The sequence below is a fragment of the Candoia aspera genome, chromosome 7, assembly GCF_035149785.1.
Source record: "Candoia aspera isolate rCanAsp1 chromosome 7, rCanAsp1.hap2, whole genome shotgun sequence".
In the NCBI taxonomy this organism is placed as follows: Eukaryota; Metazoa; Chordata; class Lepidosauria; order Squamata; family Boidae; genus Candoia; species Candoia aspera.
Genome location: NC_086159.1, coordinates 62,139,217 through 62,157,502, shown reverse-complemented (window position 1 = coordinate 62,157,502; position 18,286 = coordinate 62,139,217). Strand labels below are relative to the sequence as shown.

Here is an 18,286-nt window from a genome sequence, read left to right as displayed (position 1 = left end):
CCATGGCCGGCCTGCCTGCCTTCTCCAAGTGGGATAAAGAAGAGTAATCCACCAATCAGGAGCCACAGTGAACATGGTCCAGACAGAACATCAGGCGCCACCATAGCCAAAATGGACAACGGGGCTGAAATCTGGAAAGCTGGCTTATTTCCAGCCAGTTGATACACAGGCATCAGTCAGCTTAAGGCTGCAATGTGGAAGAGTCCTAAAAATCAGTTCTGTCTACCAAGCCAAGTACTTCCCTGGTGCCAATCACCTTTCTAGAAGCAGCTTTTCCTATTTAAATATGTCCATCCAAATACTGAAAAGGCTCATCTGCTTTTAAGGTACCCTCCAAAGATGTGAAATGACAGGATTTATATTAATAGCAATGTTTTGACAAATACCTATCACAGAATTGGCTATAAATATTTGATAATCAATGGGGGGGGTTGGTGTTTTTTACAAGGACATTTTTTAAAAAAAATACAAAGATGGTTCTTGAGCTCTGCTTTATCTTTTAGGGAATTGGTTTTAAAAAAACACTGTCTCAAGGCACTTTGAATAGAATCAAAAGTATTTTGGAAACCCATAATACGGGACAGTCACCCTGTTCTTTGCCATCTTTTCAGGAGGAGAACACGGACTCATAGGTAAGTATGAACCTCCTTGTAATACAGTTGCACAAAAAGAGCTGCAGTGTTTACAAGCTTTCTCCGACTGGAAACCACCTCCACAAACTAGGCATGGAGTCTTCTTGGTTTTGTTCTGTAGACCTTTAAATAGAGAGCAAACAATAACTCCCATCAACACTGAACCACATAGCTTACCATGTCCCGTTTAATGTGTTTCTACAAAACACAGGTCTACAAGAGAAATGGTCTTTGGATTAAGGGTATTTGGTCTCTTAAATGAAATACATATAAAGCCTTCTCCACCTATCAGAAGTTGGGTTTTCAACACTTTCCCAGGTTTAGATGCTACCTTTTAAATTCACCATACAAGTATATATATGTTTAACCAATGCATGTATTATTCATGGTTCACATGAAGCTAATCTTCCTTCATCTCCTCTTCGTTATTACTTTGACAGCCTATGGAGATTTGCATTCTCTTTCATCAACAGACACTGAACCACTAAAACAGTAGAAGCCACCATGCCTTATTAACAGCAATAATATACAAGTCACACTAATACGTCCCTATGGCTATTTTATAGCAGTTGTCTTTAGCATTGTCATAATTAACAAATAACGTATACCTTCGTAATCCAACCCAAGGTTGTAAAATAGTGTTCAGTTTTTGAGTTTGCCCAATCAAGTGGAAAAAAGAAAGGAAGAAAAAGTGGCTGATGGTCTGTATGTATCTTGCCAACAGTTTAAGTGCATCTCTAAATACAATCATCAATAGATGAAATTTAAAAGGCATGTGCATTGATCCTTACTGATGGTAATATAACAGCACAGAGAGTTGCCTCAGTAATCACATGGGGGAAATGCAAGAAATAAAGTAACGAGCAATTTACCACCACATCTATAACGGGCAGGGAAATATAGTGCTGTTTCACTGACCCTTCCCACAGCATCTCTAGCTAATTGGGAAAAGGACATGGCTGAGTCTACCCATATGGTATAGGGAGGTGGCAGACTGTAAAATTTCATTTAGTCATGAAGGAAATATCATTTTTGCACATGTTCCTTTTCACATGTTAAAATGGTATTACCTTCCTGCATGAGGATGCAGCCTCATGTTACAAGTGTGCAGAATCAGGTTTCAATGGCTTGATTGTAAAGAAAGGAGTTACTGTGGTCCTCAATAAACCAGAAAGTGCAGATTATCCCAGTTAGCAATTCCCCTGTTTCTCCTTCAAGAGGAATCATTCATATTTATAAGAGTGAGCTATGAATGACTTTGTTTATTTAAAGGAAAGAGATCATATTAATTTGTTATGGGTATAAGTCTTAAGCAAAGCAGATGCAACTTTAGGAGATTTGTGACTGGACCATCTAAGATATTTTTAAGAAAAGAAAAACAGAAGAGCTTCAACCAGATTGGGAGTGCAAGAATGGGAAAGGAGGTATTCCCACTTTCAAAGTCTGAAAGTGAAATGAAGGAGGTAGTTGCTTCACTGCAGAATTCACATGACGCCTCTACATTTCCTAGTGCAGACAGGAGAATTTAGAGGTGGGAAATGTGGCCTAGAGAAGACAGCTTAACCCTTGCCCCATGGCAACATGTTTCACCTAAAGATATGTGTGCAGAGGGGTGCAAGGTTAAATCGCCTTTGAGTCCAGCTTGACTCCGGGTGACTTATGTGGACACAAATATGCAGCTACCTTGGCAACAATATAGAGGTGGTTTACCAAGTGGGAGAACTGGGAAATTTGTCAGAATCATTTGAGTGAAATTGAGATAGTTAAATTGTTCAGATATATCTAACAGCTTCAGAATACCTACACGGAAATCCCCTCTGGCCAATATTATTTTTAGCTTGGCAAATCTTTATTCTACCATATAGTTTATCAGTTTATTGGCTGACAATGGTGATATTTTATAATATTGATTTTATCATATATATGGTAATAAATGTGTATGTATGTGTGTGTGCATGTGTGTGTGTATATATATATATATATATTTGATTTACATATTCACTTTACCTGTATCTTTAGAGGGCTGAAGTAATGCCCAGTCTAATGAATTTGAATTTGGAAAGCTGGTGGCTGCTTGACTACTAGTCTGTTGGCTGGGTTCTTTAATTGCCTTGGTCTTTTTTTTATCAGACATGACTGCTACTTCTGGGACATCAGTTATGCGAGGAAAGTCTATGATTTTGATATGCTTTTTGTGGGTGGTTTTTGCTTTAGTGCTTTTCTCAGGCATCTTCTTGAGGGTCTTTGGCAAGGTGTAAGGAGTGCTACTTCTGTGTTTTACTTTTACATTTTGCTTCTCGTTGACAGGTGGAATGGAGTCTCCTTTACTTTCCTGATTAGTTGCAGGCTGCGTTACATTCGACAGGGGTTCAAGAAAATTAAAGTTACTGATGACCGCATGCTTTTTCAGTCTTTTCACACTGATTCCCTCCACAAAGAGGTCTGTAGGATTAAAAGGTGGCAGATCCATCATGGGCTACAGAAAGAAAGAAAAAACCAAGTGTTTGTTTGATTGTTGGTTTTACAGTTTTGTCTTATCAAAATAGGCATTAGGTGAGAGATGCTTGTTCTCTCCGATATGGATTGATGTAGAGATGAGAAAGTTCTGTCAGTTCCCATCCAGACATAATTAGGATTCTTCTGGACATCTGTTGAACATCCAGTTTATTTTTCCAGCCTCAGTTTATTTCCAAAAAGTTTGGAAACCATCTCCCAGGCACTAGCCCTCATGATCAGGGCTAGCCAATCAGGCCAAAACATCAGGGCCTGATGTTTTGAGAAGTGCATGATATAAACACAACTATCATTCCTTGCCAAGACTTTGTGTTAACCTTCATTTGACTGTGCTGAATACTTAGGGTTCGGTGCCTTTTACACCGTTACAAGCACACAAGGGCCCCAACCTGTCTGAGGCCCCCATGCACAAAGAGTGAAGTTTAAACTTCCTCTCTCCTCACAACTTCGGCTTTGCAAAATCTCTCCACAACCATGTTAAGTAAGAACATTAAAAAAAACATTTTTAAAAAGTGCCAATTGATTATGGGGGGGGGGGGTGGCATTTCCATTTCAGAGGAGTTTTCAAAATAAATGGCTAATGGGAAATGGTTTATTAAGGTGCACTAAAAACAAAAGGACAGCTGCACACAATGTATTTAATGTAGTGTATAGTTTAACTTTATGAGAGCTAGCAAAGTGGAGTGTTTAGGGAGGCAGCCAGGAATGGGAAGACCCAAGTTCTTGTCCTCCTTTAGGCATGGAGTCAGCCCAGTGCCCTTTGGCCAGTCACTTCCTCTTAGCCCTAACCGGCATCAGGGTCTGTGACAAGCTGACTGATAAACAGAACCTCTTGTTGCATCATGTATTGATAGCTTTGCTACAAGAACTAGGGAAGCAGGATGCAAAAACAAGTGGAACCTGCAACCCCATGGGATGAATGCTAAGAATAGCAACAAAATAGTTTAACTTTATATTAGTAAGCCTAAAAAAGACAAGTCACTACCATTAGAATCCATTGAACAGAGCCCGGGAAATACAATAGTGTAACTCCTACACTAGACCGACATTCTAATATGTCAAAATGCTGTTCCAAACTTACTGAAATTTAACATTTGCAAGAGAGGCTTTTTGGGGACCTTTTTCTGGAAGCAGATTCTGATATGTTTCCATTATTATGGTTTCAAGATTTATATTCTGAAACCATGATTCCCATTTTTCTAACCATGATTAGGTATAACTATAATCAAACTGAGTATTTTGTATTCCACTCAGCTAGGGAACTAAATAAAACGCTGCTTACTTGTCTCCAGAGAAGTTCAAAATTTCCAATTTCACAATTTTTGTCGAGCTTCTTGTCAATCACAACCTTGATTGTGTCTTCTTGCACCTTAGCACACAGGTCCAACGTAACTGGAGTAGAAGGATACATAGTTGGGCTACTGTTGATTTCAATCAACCAAGGTTTGAAATCACTTCCAAGAATGAAATCTGCTCCGTAGAGTTCAAAGCTGCTCCTCCGTGGTTCAACCTGGTCTTGAGCCATCTTCAATGTATATATTAAGATTTTTTTCATAGATGGATAGATAGTAGTGCGCCAAACATGGCCAAGGCCTCTCTTCTGCAAATACTCTTGGAATTTGCTACTGGTCCACATATTGTGACATGGCAACTGAGAACTACGGTCTGGTGCATTTTTGTAATTTTTCTGGATGGAATTATTGCAAAGATGAATGGAGCTGTGGAAATTGCATGGACAAATTACTCTTGTAAAGAGATGATACAAAAATATATAACATGAACATAAATACCAGGGGGAAAATGTAAGGATGATACATTGAATTTGCTTTATTATTTTTTTTATTTTACTTAAAAACTTGCCATACTAGCTACTAATCAGAAAGGACTACCTATAGTTCAGCATCATTTCAAAAAATAATGTGATCATCAGTGTATTTAAATTCTGTGATATAATGTAAAATTAAAGAATTAGAAAAACTTTGCTCCTGATAAGGGGTTGTATCACCTAAACAATCTAGCATCTGCACTGATTTGTGGGGGCAGGCAGCGGAGATGGTTAGTCATGTTAAAGCACATTTTTAGTAACAGGGCAAATTCTCCCTTGCAGCAACAACAACAACAACAACAAATTGCTCCACATTTCAGCTTGACATAGAGAGTTGGGAAGTAGACAAAAGCAGAAATTGCTGTGTGAATTTTTTAAAGAACTGGACTAAGAGTATACTTATAGGGTAAACTTCCATTTGAGTTCTACTCCAGGAACCAAAATATCTTGGTTCTTTCTGCAGAATTTTGTAAACTGACTGCATTTAATTCATTCATTTTTCTGTGATCATCCTTAAAAAGGTAAAGGTTTCCCTTGACGTAAAGTCCAGTCGAATCCGACTCTAGGGGGCCGTGCTCATCTCCGTTTCAAAGCCTTGGAGCCGGCGTTGTCCGTAAGGACCCATCCGTGGTCATGTGGCCAGCATGACGACTCGGAACGCCGTTACCTTCCCGCCGAAGCGGTACCTATTGATCTACTCACATTTGCATGTTTTCGAACTGCTAGGTGAGCAGGAGCTGGGATTAACAACGGGAGCTCACCCCGCTGCGCGGTTTCGAACCGCCGACCTTCCGATCGACAGCTCAGCGGTTTAACCCGCAGCGCCACCGCGTCATCCTTGCTTAGGGTAAATTCCATGAGCTCAAATGCACTTATTTTATTTATCATTTATTTTCTATCCTGCCTTTATTATTTTTATAAATAACTCAAGGCAGTGAACATACCTAATACTCCTTTCTCCTCCTATTTTCCCCACAACAACAACCCTGTGAGGTGAGTTGGGCTGAGAGAAAGTGACTGGCCCAAGGTCACCCAGCTGACTTTCATGCCTAAGGCAGGACTAGAACTCTATATAATATTATTATAATATAAATATAAATAATATTATCTTCATTTTTCATGCAAATGAGATTGAACTTGAAATTCTTATTCAGCCAGAAATGCTTCCCTATACAACTGCACATCCAAAGTCCAGACAGACTAATTCTAAATAATTTAAAAATCTGAATAAGCTACAGCAAGAGCATTCTGTAGCATCCCACACTGGGTTCAATAATGCAGTGATAATTTTGTAATAGCCGGTGTACCAAAAAAGCAAAATCAAGATTCTGTCATGTTTACCTGAAATAAATCCCTCCATAGGATATTATCCATACATATAATCACATATTGCTTGGTTACCTGTGCTGTTTTGGCTGATGGTCATGCAATCAGAATTAGAATATACTCTTGGTTACCTGTGAAGATTTTCTAAGGAAAATGGTTGAGTTGAAAATCTCAGATAGCTTTCTTTGTAGAACCATAGAGTCAAAGGGTTCCAATCTGTCACAAGAAACCACTGTCTAATATCAAATTTTGTATCATAAATAAGTAGTGGTGTCTCTATATACTTTTGGACAACCCACTTATGATCTTTAGTTGGAAACTGATCAGTTGGTTCAACTAGTTTCATAATTTCATCTAGTCGGTTTTTGCATACTATTTCTGGAAGAGGAAAAGACAGGAGAATTATGTTTTGGACATCAGGATATACCAGAATTAATAAGAATCTTGCATATTATTCACAAGCATTGTGCTGCCTGATCACTGCTACTTGGTGCTTTCAATCAAGTGTTTAGCTAACATTGTAATTGTGTTGCTCTTTAGCAAACCAGGAATGGGAAGGTCTTGTTAGAATGTGGTTTGTTAGGAGTCTAGATCTGGATACAGCAGCAATTACTTTTTTGTTGGGATATTGGTGTTTGCTGATCTTGATTTTATTCTTTGAATGTTTCATTACCAAAATAGGTAGTATAACAGTATTACATTCATTTTTTCAGTAATTTCTCACTAATTTTACAACTTCTTGATTTTAAGATATAAAATTATTCTCAATACATGGCTCCACAAAAGCTTAGATTTTTTTTATTATGGAATGTGTGATCTATTGCTCAGATTCAATAGTAATTGAGAAAAGGATGAATTTAAAAATAATGCAATCTTCTTTCTAGAAAGGTAGAATATTTTTTGACAAGAAAAAGAATTATTTCAAAGAGAAGGAAATGATAATTGACATTTATAAAACTGTATCATCTCTATGAACAAATATTTTAAAAAGTAGAAACAGGTTAACCATCTACTTTTCTAACCTAAGAAACAAGACCAGAATGACAGATAATTGATCTTCCCTAGCTTTTTTTACTGAACATATATAAGATTCAGACAAAATTTCCACACATTTACCACATATTAAACTAATTATCTGTATTTGTCAAATAACCATAATCCTACCTCTGCCACGGGATTTTGCTCCAGGTTTAATGATCCAGATGTTGTGAAGACCATCAATCTCTTGCTGTGGGTTAACTAGCCTAATTTTGTGCAAAATATTTTGACACTGAATATAATAACTCTCTGCGTTACAAATAACTGCCCCTTCACTGTAAACAAACAAGAAAATTGAAACAAGTATGTAATAAATGTTTTATTTAAAATTATTACAATTACAAATTATTTGGAGTACCGCATACCATTTTAAAGAAGGAGTCAGGGAATTAAAATGTAACTTCAATTCAAGGGTCCCTTTGGGCAAACAAATACAGTAGATGTCAATGTCACTCAGGTATACATTAAAGTTTTTACAGATCACAGGTCTCCTGTGTTTCTGGTGCAGCAGGCAACTTTGAAAGCTTGTAGACTTTCTCATAAAAGGTCTAACATAGGAGAGGAGGCGGTTTTGTTCTTCACAAAATTATTGCACTGGAAGGCTTGACAAGTCATTAAGTAATAATTCACTGGAAGGTAAGGATGCTCCTTGTTATGCTTTCTATCCTGCAGGAAAAGTCCCTCCCACTCCAGCTTATTGGACCATGGTCTCTTTTCTGCACAGGTAGCCACTCTGTCAAAGCTAGCCCTGGACCACTACCATATTTTTTTTAAATACAATTTGATTAAAACTTTTAAGAAGATTAAAAACTAATAGAAAGTAAGAAAAAAAGAGAAAAAGAAAAAGGAGATCATGGAAAGAGCTAAAAGTGCAAAAGGAAAGAAAGAAAATACAAAGAAGTAGCTTCCAATTTTCTTTACAGCAGTTATAAGTACAATTATAAATTTATCTCTTGCTCTATGGTTACAACGTAACTTAATTTTTTCTATAATCTAGTCTGTCTAATCGTCAAAACTATAAATCATAATTTAGAAATTTAGAAAACAGAATTTTTTTTTCTGTTTCACACAAAATGTCTTATAAGGGGATTCCAGTCAGCAATAAACGTAGATACTGTCTTTTCTCTAATCAAAGAAGTCAGTTTGGCCATTTCTGCAATTTCCATCATCTTCACCAACCATTCCTCCACTGTGGGTAGTATGAATCTTTCCATCTTTGGGCATATAGTAATCTCGCTGCAGTTACCATGTATAAAAACAAACTTCCATATTTTATTTTCTAAGAATGCCTGTGGAACTATGGGAGCTTCAGGGATATTTTGGGAGCCTAAGACTTGGGATTTTCTTATGCAGAGTACCTGCTTCACTTTTAATTCTGCTTGTAGCCCTTCAAGTTAGCCCAGGTCAAGAAACAAACTCCACAGAGATCCCAAGAATGCTACTTTATTGTTGTTGGGTATAATAACAGACTCTTCAAAATCTGTCCAAGTTTCCTTCCATCCCATCTTATACCAAACAAATCAAGGCAGGATTATTTTGAGTTTCTTTCTCACACTTCCTCCAGTCTCTGGACTGTGTAATCTCTTGTGCCAGTCCCTCTTTAACAGTTCTTCATACCTTTCCCAAGGTCAGCTCTAAACTCTTTTATATGCTTTACTTTACAATAATTTATACATTGATATGCAATATATTTATATATAAAAAAAATCCCTTCTCACCCATATGATGGTATGTGTCTTCCTCAACTTCGGTTGATAGTATATATATTGATAATTCATAGGGCAAAACCCTTTTTTCCTCAACTGACTGGAAACATGATGCAACCATGGAACCTATAGGTTTCTTTTGTTTTTTTAAAGCCCTCAGCTAGCTAATGAAAGCTTGCTAGATGAAGGATATAAAGTTTCTGCTGGGTTTTGACTAGCAACTTCTTACATACTATACAAGGAAACACTCTTAACCACTGTGCTAATAGAAGCTCTTAGATCAGGGCAATTATACTTCAGTGAAGGGGGTGTTCCTTCTTCTGCAAAATAGCTAATGAACTGTAAGATTTAGCCTGTAAGGAAGTAAAGCACTCCAGCCCAAAGACCACTTGAGGTGACATAACAGGATAACCCACCTGGAGGTTGAATTTGCAATTGGAGGCAGGTGAGTAAAAGCTGACATCTGTTTTTGTCCTCCAAAAAATAGTTGCTTTCCTGTTCTTGGTGATGAGGCAACTAAGATAATGCAAATATGCCCATTGTGAATATTTCCTATCATCCTTCCCACTAGCCTCCACTGCCGGCTCATTCTAACACTGGAAAATCCTGACATGGGAAGGAGTTCCCTTTTAAGGAAAATAACTAGGAAGAGCAGCAAGTACTGTTCTTTACTGACGTCATGTTTTTGTTTCACCAGTGTAAGTAGGGTTACATTTAAAATTTTCAGGTGATATATATGCTCTTGGTGAAGCATTTCTCACATGCTCAGAAATATCTTTGTCAATAGGTATCTGCATTTTTTTTACAAAATAATATATATTTTGCCTTTGAATAATAGGTTTACCTATAGAGAAATGTAACCAATTAATCAAACAAAAACCATATGATGAAAACCCTGTGGTATATATTCTGCATGTATGAAATTATAGTTTCCCCAAAGAAAGGCCTGTAAAATTAAGAACCAAGATAAAGGATAGAGCATGAAGCTGACAGTAATCTTCAGTTAACAGATGTAGAAATCAACACTTACTGAATAAGAGAATAGTACTGATCAATTAACTGATTCCATTCTTTGTCCGAAAGTACTGGAACATTATCTGCATCAATGTCTTCATGTTCAAATTGCTCAAGATAGGTTTCACACACTTTGCATGCCATTTCTACAAGTTCTCCAGGAAGCTCCTTAACTTTCTTTACATCATAATCTAGAAATTCAAGGCAAATTCTTATCAGTGATGGGCACTCTGCACGCAGTTCAATCTATTTCTACTCAAGGCTTCTTTGTAAAGGCCCTGTTATGGGATACATGACTTTTATGTAGCTCAAAATTTGCAAGAGAAAATGATATGCTCTGTAGACTTCATTTAAATCGACATTTGAAATAAGAAGGCAGAACTGATACTGTCACAAATGGACATTTATTCAACTGTAGTAACAGTCACAAATCTAAGTAATACCTTTAATCTGAATTGCATCTTCTTTATCACTGCTTTCTTTAGACAACCGGTCATCAGAAATATGTAAATTGACAACCCATTTGATTATGCTGGAGGCTGCTGTTTTTCTGAAGTCATCTGAAATACATGACATTTCTATTAAGCAGCAGACTTTCTAAATGGTAAAGCACAGAGCAAAACTATAAGGATATGGTGAAAACATCACCAAATCCATCTAAAACCATATTAAATGCAGCCATACATTTGGCCCCATTGCCCCAAGGACAGTATGCCAAACTAGATGTGGCATTGGAGATGTATTATTGAAAATCCAACTTTTTATATATGTGCTAAAATCAGACAGGTGGAACGGATCTGGATGAACACCAGGAAATAGGACCTCAGTTTCTGTTACTGGAGGAAATACTAAGATCTGAAGCAGCACTGGGAAAATATATGATGGCTTCAAATGTAGAATGAATGGGAAGCATCTCTGGATGCTTGTTCTCTCTAATCCACTCTGTCAACTGGTATAGTTCAATCTTGATGCATATCATTAGGAGAGGATCTTAGTACAGTGTGACCGTTTAAGTAGTCTTTTCTTTTTCTTTTCTAAAACTAGAATGGAAGTTGTCTGAAGTAACACAACTAACAATTCAATGTCAGTGCAGAAAACCTAGAGTACAATTTGTTTTAGCAAAAGTGTATATCTAATATAGTCATACATCTTTTTTCCCTAAAGAATAATAAAATTAGGAATATGAAAGTTAATATTGAATCATTATTAAAATGAATAATCCTTTAAGAGAAAGGAATTAACTTGAAATTCTCTGCTAGGAACAATGCATCATAAGCAGGCCCTTTCAGATATTTCCACAGCCCCTCTGTTCTTGAAGACCCTAGCCATAATAAAAATCAAAAGTGGTAACATATTTAAATAATGTAAGTGATGCATTAAAAAAAGCCCTAACTTTGAACCCCCATTTGACCTTGAGTCCTCCTGGCTATTCCTCTGATTGGTTCTGATCACAAGCAATCAAGAAAAGATGAAACACAGCCACCCTCAACATGGACAAAAGTTACCTTCAACATAGACAAGTTCTCCATTGTTTCTATTACACATTCTCCATTCCAAACCTGAAAAATCATTTTCTTGCTATTCCTACCTTGCAGGATTTTTGTAGAAGGAAAAAAAGATGGATGTGGCCATGGAAAACAGGAGCTGATTATAATACTTGACTAACAAATAATTGGAGATCTTAGCTATAGTGTCATAACCAAGTGCACAATTTTGCACCTAAATGTAATCTAAGATTTAAAGAACTTTAGGACAGGTCCAGGCATCACATAATCCTGTAGAAAAAATAAACTTATTCTCTACAAGCAATAGGCCATACCAAATTAAAAACTACTCTGATGCTTCTCTCTTTGATAGTTCTCATCCACAAAACAATTCCTAGGGTTCTAGACATATCTTGTGATCCAGATACTGTCAGGTTCTGATAACTTTTATAATCATGTCACTTTTTGAATCACTCTGATTTCAACAGCATATTATGTAAAGAAATAATCTCAAATAGATATTTTTATTAAGTTTTTACCTATTTGAATGAACCAATATTTATAATCTACATCGGTGTGCTAAATCAACATTAAGTCTTACAGCTGTTTTCTTAAATCAATCTATGAGAATTACTAAATCTTCTGCAGAATGCAAAATTATGTACAGTTAAAAGTGAACTTACAAAGCATTCCTACTTCAAGGCAATAAATGTCATGAAAGCAGCAATTTTACACAGACTTAATTAAGAGTACATCCTATTCAGCTCAGTGGATATTATTTCTAACTAAATATAGCTAGGATTGTAGTGTTGATGTATCGATACGAATGACAATATTTTCCCTAATTTCCATTGGACTGGAATAGGTGTTCAACTAATGCATGCAGCAAAACAGGCAGGTTTATTATTGATTTCTGTTGTCTTTTGACAGCCACAGAAACAAAAACTCTTCTACTGGCAAGTTTTCAGGGCTAAAATGGAGGAAATTTTAAATAACTCACCAACAAAATCAGATTTCTCATCCTCTATGCAGATGGCGTAACACCGAGGAAAGAAACTGTTTGGGTTCGCTGACACATACCATGGCAAATTCCTCATGTGTATACATAGTCCTATCTATAAATAAAATATATATATCATCTGTGCTTTGCTGTTTAAATGCATATGGACAATAGTAAACTAGCCCTATCCAGGAATAGATACAGTTAGTATACCAACCAAAGTAGTTCATGTATTAGTAATGCTTAGTTTATTGCAGAGCCATCTATTGGACCTATCCTTGTGCTCATCTGCAAGCTGCAGCTGATGTAGAATCTGGCAGTCAGATCACTGAATAGGGCATCTGACCATGTTCATGTTCCACATCTGTTGAAGCATCTGTGCTATTGACAAATAGTTGCTGAGCCAGTCAAGGTTTTGCTTATAATATATAAAGACATAAGTGTCTTGGGACCAGTACCTACCACCTTCTCAATTACAAACTTGGCTGATCTCTGAGATTGTCAAGGGAGGTTTTGCTGTTATGCCTCATGGACCATCTGATGATTAATCATGGGAAAGCTTTCTCTGTGATGACATCTAGACTCTAGAATGCTCTCTCCCCTGAAATCTGTTAAGTGCCAGTGTAACTTCCTGTAGATATGGTTGAAAAAGACCTGTCTCTTCACCTAGGTCTTCTCTGGATGAATTTGGCTTTTGCTTCATTTTTATTGCATATTTTATATTTTGTAAAGTGGTTTTTAAGTTATTTTTATTGTGCATAAAGTGCTTTAAGGTGCTTGTGTATATGAAACAGTATAAAATATATTAAATAATAATACAATAATAACAAAAGCATAGCTGATATACCAAGCAAAATTGTTAACTGTTGCTTCCAACTGCTGGGTTCCATTTACAACAATTACTCTAAGAGCACCTTCAAACTATAAGCTGCTTCTTTCTAAGGAAGTGTAATCCCTTTTAGAACAGGAAATCCTCCTCCCGCATACATGCAATTTCTGAATCCAAAAAGCACCTATCCACAAGGATTCAAAGTTACTTTATTTCCCATCATCCATCCCTTCATTGTATCCAGACATACTGTAGGTTCAGAACATGTAAAGCCTCTCCTGATTTAAATGCTGTGGAATAGAGCTGAGTGGAATTAGCATTTTGATGAAAGCAGGTCTCAAAATTCCTAATGAGTGCTTTTATTGGCTTGATACGTATTTTAAATAGCACTAGGGACACAATAGCACCAACAATCACCCCATAGTATAGCTCCCATAGGGCAAAGGCACAGACACCCAATGCTACTCTTTGCAAGTAGGAACAGAATCACTGTAACAAATTCCCCAACTTATAGAAAATCCAGTGGGATACCATGGTCAGTGGAATCAGAAACCACTGAAAGATTAGTCATGATCAACAGTAACACCGTCCCCCCCCCCATCTCTCCCTTGCAGGAGGTTATCTAGCAGGGAAACTAAGGCTGATTCAGTCCCCAAACCAGGCAATGGAACCAGATTGAAGGAGGTCAAGATAATTGGTGCCTTCCAAGAATATCTGCAGTTGCCCAGACACCATATTCTCAAGCAACATTCCTCTCCCCAAAGAAGTGTATATATGATTGAGTGGTACTATAGCTGGTGAGATCCTCTATATCCAGGGAAAGCTGCTTCAGAAATGGGTGAACCACTGCCTACTTTAAGACCAGCATCACCATCCCATTATCCAAAGACATATTCACTACTTCCTAGATCAGAGGTTCTTAAAACTATCTGACCCAATTACCAGTTTTCCTGATCTCAAATAATGTCATTACCTGCACCAAAAAAAAAAAAACCTCTGTTGTTTTACACAAGTGGCAGTTCCAAGCAATTACAAATTGCTTCATTGCCCCCAGAATATGCCCAAATTTCCCCCCTAGGGATCATTTCCACCAGTTTAAGAATTACTGCCCTAGATCAAACCAGTCAGTCCTTCTCAGCCTTAGCCTAGATAAGCCAAAATGGACAGGAGTCAAGAGAACCTGGTAGACTAGACAACTATAAATATATTATCCATGTTTTCAGGCTTGTAAATTGTAAGTCCATTCTTGTAATATGCATCACAAATTAGCTGCCAGGGGCATGGTGAAAATGCCTCCCAAGATCAGAGCAGATTACCCTATATGACTCCCCAATTATGTTATGATTTCTGTCAACACAAGAAGTTCATCTGAACCTCCTTGGAGTTATCAGGCTGATCTCCAGGCCTCCTCAGAAACATGTCTCTCTTAGGCCTGTAGTTAAGTTAACCAAAAGGAAGTACAATGTAATTTTAAGATTATTCTTCCTTTCCCTTCCCTTCCCACTCCCTGTCCCTCAACCCTCACTCATAAGATCAACAGGAAAAAATTCATCTTTCACCACTGCTACATCACCTCCTGGATTTTCAACTCAGATTTAATTATTTCTACTTCATGCATTCCAATTTGCCCATAACCTGAGTTGTCAAACACAGACAACTTTGAGATCAAAATATATAATTTCCAAAAGAATAAATGTGGAATGGATTCTGGCATCTCTTATACATGAAAACAAACAAACAAACCTACTTTCTGCATGCTTAAAGTGGTAGAATCCTCAGAGCAGCAATAGGAAAACTTTATATGCAGCAGGTCCAATAATCTGAGCCTTTGCCTGATGGATAATGTATCTTGGATAACGTAAGGGCAATTTCCGCTGCCATGGGAGAACATCTGCTTTGCATTCAGAAGATTCTTGATTCAGTAAACAAATCTGTCTCTCTGAGACCTTGGAAAGTTGTTGCCAATCAGCATAGACATAATATTAGTCAACAGTTGATAACAAGCTTGGTATGATAGAAAGCAGATCATTCCATTCCAAGGACTCCATCCACAAAACCAAGTCCCACAACAACGTCAAGCCCAAGGTTTGCCAAAATGTTATAGGAGATGTTATGGAGCCAACCCTACCCTAATAGACTCAGACTCACAAGCAGGAACTTAATGATATCTGATTTATTAAAGAATAGTATGCAAATACAGAGAAAGCTGAGAATGAGCAAAAGCGCGCCAAATACAAACTAAAAACCCTTGGCTCAAACGTAATCCCTCCCCTCGCCTGCCGTTGCAAACTCCCCCCCCCCCAGGTGCTGGTAACCGTTTCTGCTGATGTCCTGGGAAAGGAACCTTGACACACAAGATAACCCAAACACATTCCAATCCAGCTGCTAACATATAACAATCCCACGAGATGGAATCCTCCTCCCCTCCCAGACGAAACACGCATCAGCCAAATGACATGCGAAACGTTACGATGTAACGGTAACATTGGAACGGTGAATATGACATACCCCCCCCAAAAAAAAACACTAAGGAGCAGGTTTCAGAGGATAAGCTAGATGAAAGTGTCTAACTAAAACAGGAGAGTGAACATCACGGGCAGACACCCACTCAGGGTGGGGAAAGTGTTTCCACCGAATGAGGTACTGCAGGGTGCCATGAAGTCGGCGAGAATCAAGGACCTCCTTCACCTCAAAATGTTGCTGTCCGTCAATCATGATCGGAGCAGGAGGTGGGGGTTGCGGATGCCAATGATCGGAGTGGTTGACAGGCTTGAGCAAGCTGCAATGAAAAACAGGATGTAAACGTTTCAGTTTGTGTGGCAAATCCAGTTTAAACGTGACAGGGTTCACAACTCCCACAATGGGAAAAGGACCAACAAACCTAGAAGCCAACTTCTTCAAGGGCTGAGGGGACTTAATGAACTTGGTGGAAAGGTAGACCTTATCACCAACTTTAAAAGCAGGTTGAAGGGCTCGTCGCTTATCAGCGTGCAGTTTATAGGCAGATTGGGCATCAGCCAACGCCTGCTGAATCACTGGCCACGAATCTGCCAGTTGAGCAGCCCAATCAGAAGCAGAGCAGGGCTGTGCGGGGGGTTGAGGCAACTCAGGAATGGGAACAAAATCCCGTCCAAAAACAATATGGAAAGGGGTGTGCCCTGTGCTCTGATGGACGGCATTGTTATAAGCCACCTCAGCAAAAGGTAGCCCAATTATCCTGCTGATAGTTGACAAATGCCCTCAAAAATTGTTCCAGGGTGGAATTAAGAACCCCCGTAGATCCGTCAGTCTCTGGATGCGACGCAGTGGACAACGCCTGCTTGGTGCCCACCAGCTTCAAAAATGCCTTCCAAAATTGGGAAGTGAACTGTGTCCCACGGTCCGTGACCAAGCGGGAGGGGCTACTGTGAATCCAGTAGATGTGGATTAGAAAAAGGCAGGCCAATTGCTGAGCAGACGGAATAGAAGCACATGGAATGAAATGGGCTTGCTTGGAAAAGTAGTCCTTTACCACCCAAATCACAGTCTTTCTCTGACTAGGAGGCAAATCCACAATGAAGTCCATAGAAACCTCCTCCCAAGGATGGGAGGGGCTGGCCACTGGCTGCAGCAGCCCGTGCGGCTTACCCCCCTTCCATTTTGACATGGCACAGACAGGACAAGAAGCAACATAACTTTTTATATCACATCTCAATGTGGGCCACCAAAATTGGCAGCGTACCAGATGCAAGGTTTTGACAAACCCAAAATGACCAGCCACTTTATCATCATGAGACCTAATCAAAATTTCCCTTCGCAAACTGTTTTGCTTCCAAGCTAAGCCTCTGTCAAATGTAACATTGTCTCTATTCGCTTGCAACCAAGTATCAGATTTCACCTCTAGCAGAAACTGTTGTTGCAATTGTGAGGGAATTGGCGTCCTTCCCCCAGCCGGTGAAAATGAAGCTGGGGGCAGCTGCGCACGAGTTTGACTGCGTGTGACAGCTTGCAAACCCAATTGGGGTTCTGTCCACAGTGTACCCACAACATCAGGTGCCTGGACCAAATCCTGGGGCAGGCGGGAAAGCGCATCAGCCAGGAAGTTTTTCTTGCCCGGAATGAATTTCAACTTAAAGTCAAAGCGACTGAAAAATTGAGCCCAGCGGATCTGCTTAGGACTGATGTCATGAGTAAGGATGGCGAGCAGGGGGCTCCCATCCAGACTGTCAAGCGCATGTGTAGCACTAATGAATTGTTCAGCCATTCAAAGAGACACAGATCGGGACCGCCTTAACCCTTGGGGGTTATATGTCTGGGTTTTTCCCACGCTTCTTCAGTTTGTTAGGATTCCTGTTAAGTACTAGCAATAAATATTAGAGACCAGTTCATTGTCTCAGTGTGTTTCCTGGTTGTTAGGACAACTGAGCTTACGGGGCGTGCTGAGCCGTCCAAACCTCAAAAGGACATTTAGCCCCCTCTAATAGGTGGCACCATGCCTCCAAAGCAGCCTTGACTGCAAAAGCTTCTTTCTCCCAAACATGCCACCGCCTTTCCGTCTCGGAAAATTTCTGGGACAGATACGCACACGGCTTCAGGCGGTTGTCAGCATCCGCTTGCAGCAAGAGCGCTCCAATTGAGAAATCGGAAGCATCCACTTGAACCACAAAGGGTTTAGTGGGATCAGGATGTTGAAGAATGGGTTCAGCAGTGAACAGGCTTTTGAGTTTGTCGAAAGCCAACTGGCAGTCAGGTGTCCAATTCAGCAATCCCCACGGGTTCTTTACCTTGTGTGTGTCCCCCAACCCCTTCGTACGTAACAAGTCAGTGAGAGGCAACGCAATTTCGGCAAACCCCTGGATGAACTGGCGGTAATAGTTGGAAAACCCAAGAAAACTTTGGAGCTGCCTGTGGGTGCGCAGGCGCTCCCACCCCAAAATAG

General features: G+C 39.0%; 1 protein-coding gene across 1 annotated transcript in view; it reads right to left on the bottom strand.

The window, feature by feature from the left end:
* Positions 1–549: 549 nt before the first annotated feature.
* Positions 550–18,286, bottom strand: part of TTLL8 (tubulin tyrosine ligase like 8) — a 41,374-nt gene continuing 23,637 nt past the window's right edge. Inside the window, exons 7-14 of the mRNA XM_063307916.1 lie at positions 12,540–12,654; positions 10,499–10,615; positions 10,072–10,246; positions 7,462–7,610; positions 6,429–6,675; positions 4,429–4,864; positions 2,640–3,108; positions 550–755 (exon numbers count right to left, since the gene is read on the bottom strand). Coding sequence (XP_063163986.1) covers positions 550–755; positions 2,640–3,108; positions 4,429–4,864; positions 6,429–6,675; positions 7,462–7,610; positions 10,072–10,246; positions 10,499–10,615; positions 12,540–12,654 — 1,914 coding nt within the window. The remainder of the gene's footprint in view (positions 756–2,639; positions 3,109–4,428; positions 4,865–6,428; positions 6,676–7,461; positions 7,611–10,071; positions 10,247–10,498; positions 10,616–12,539; positions 12,655–18,286) is intronic.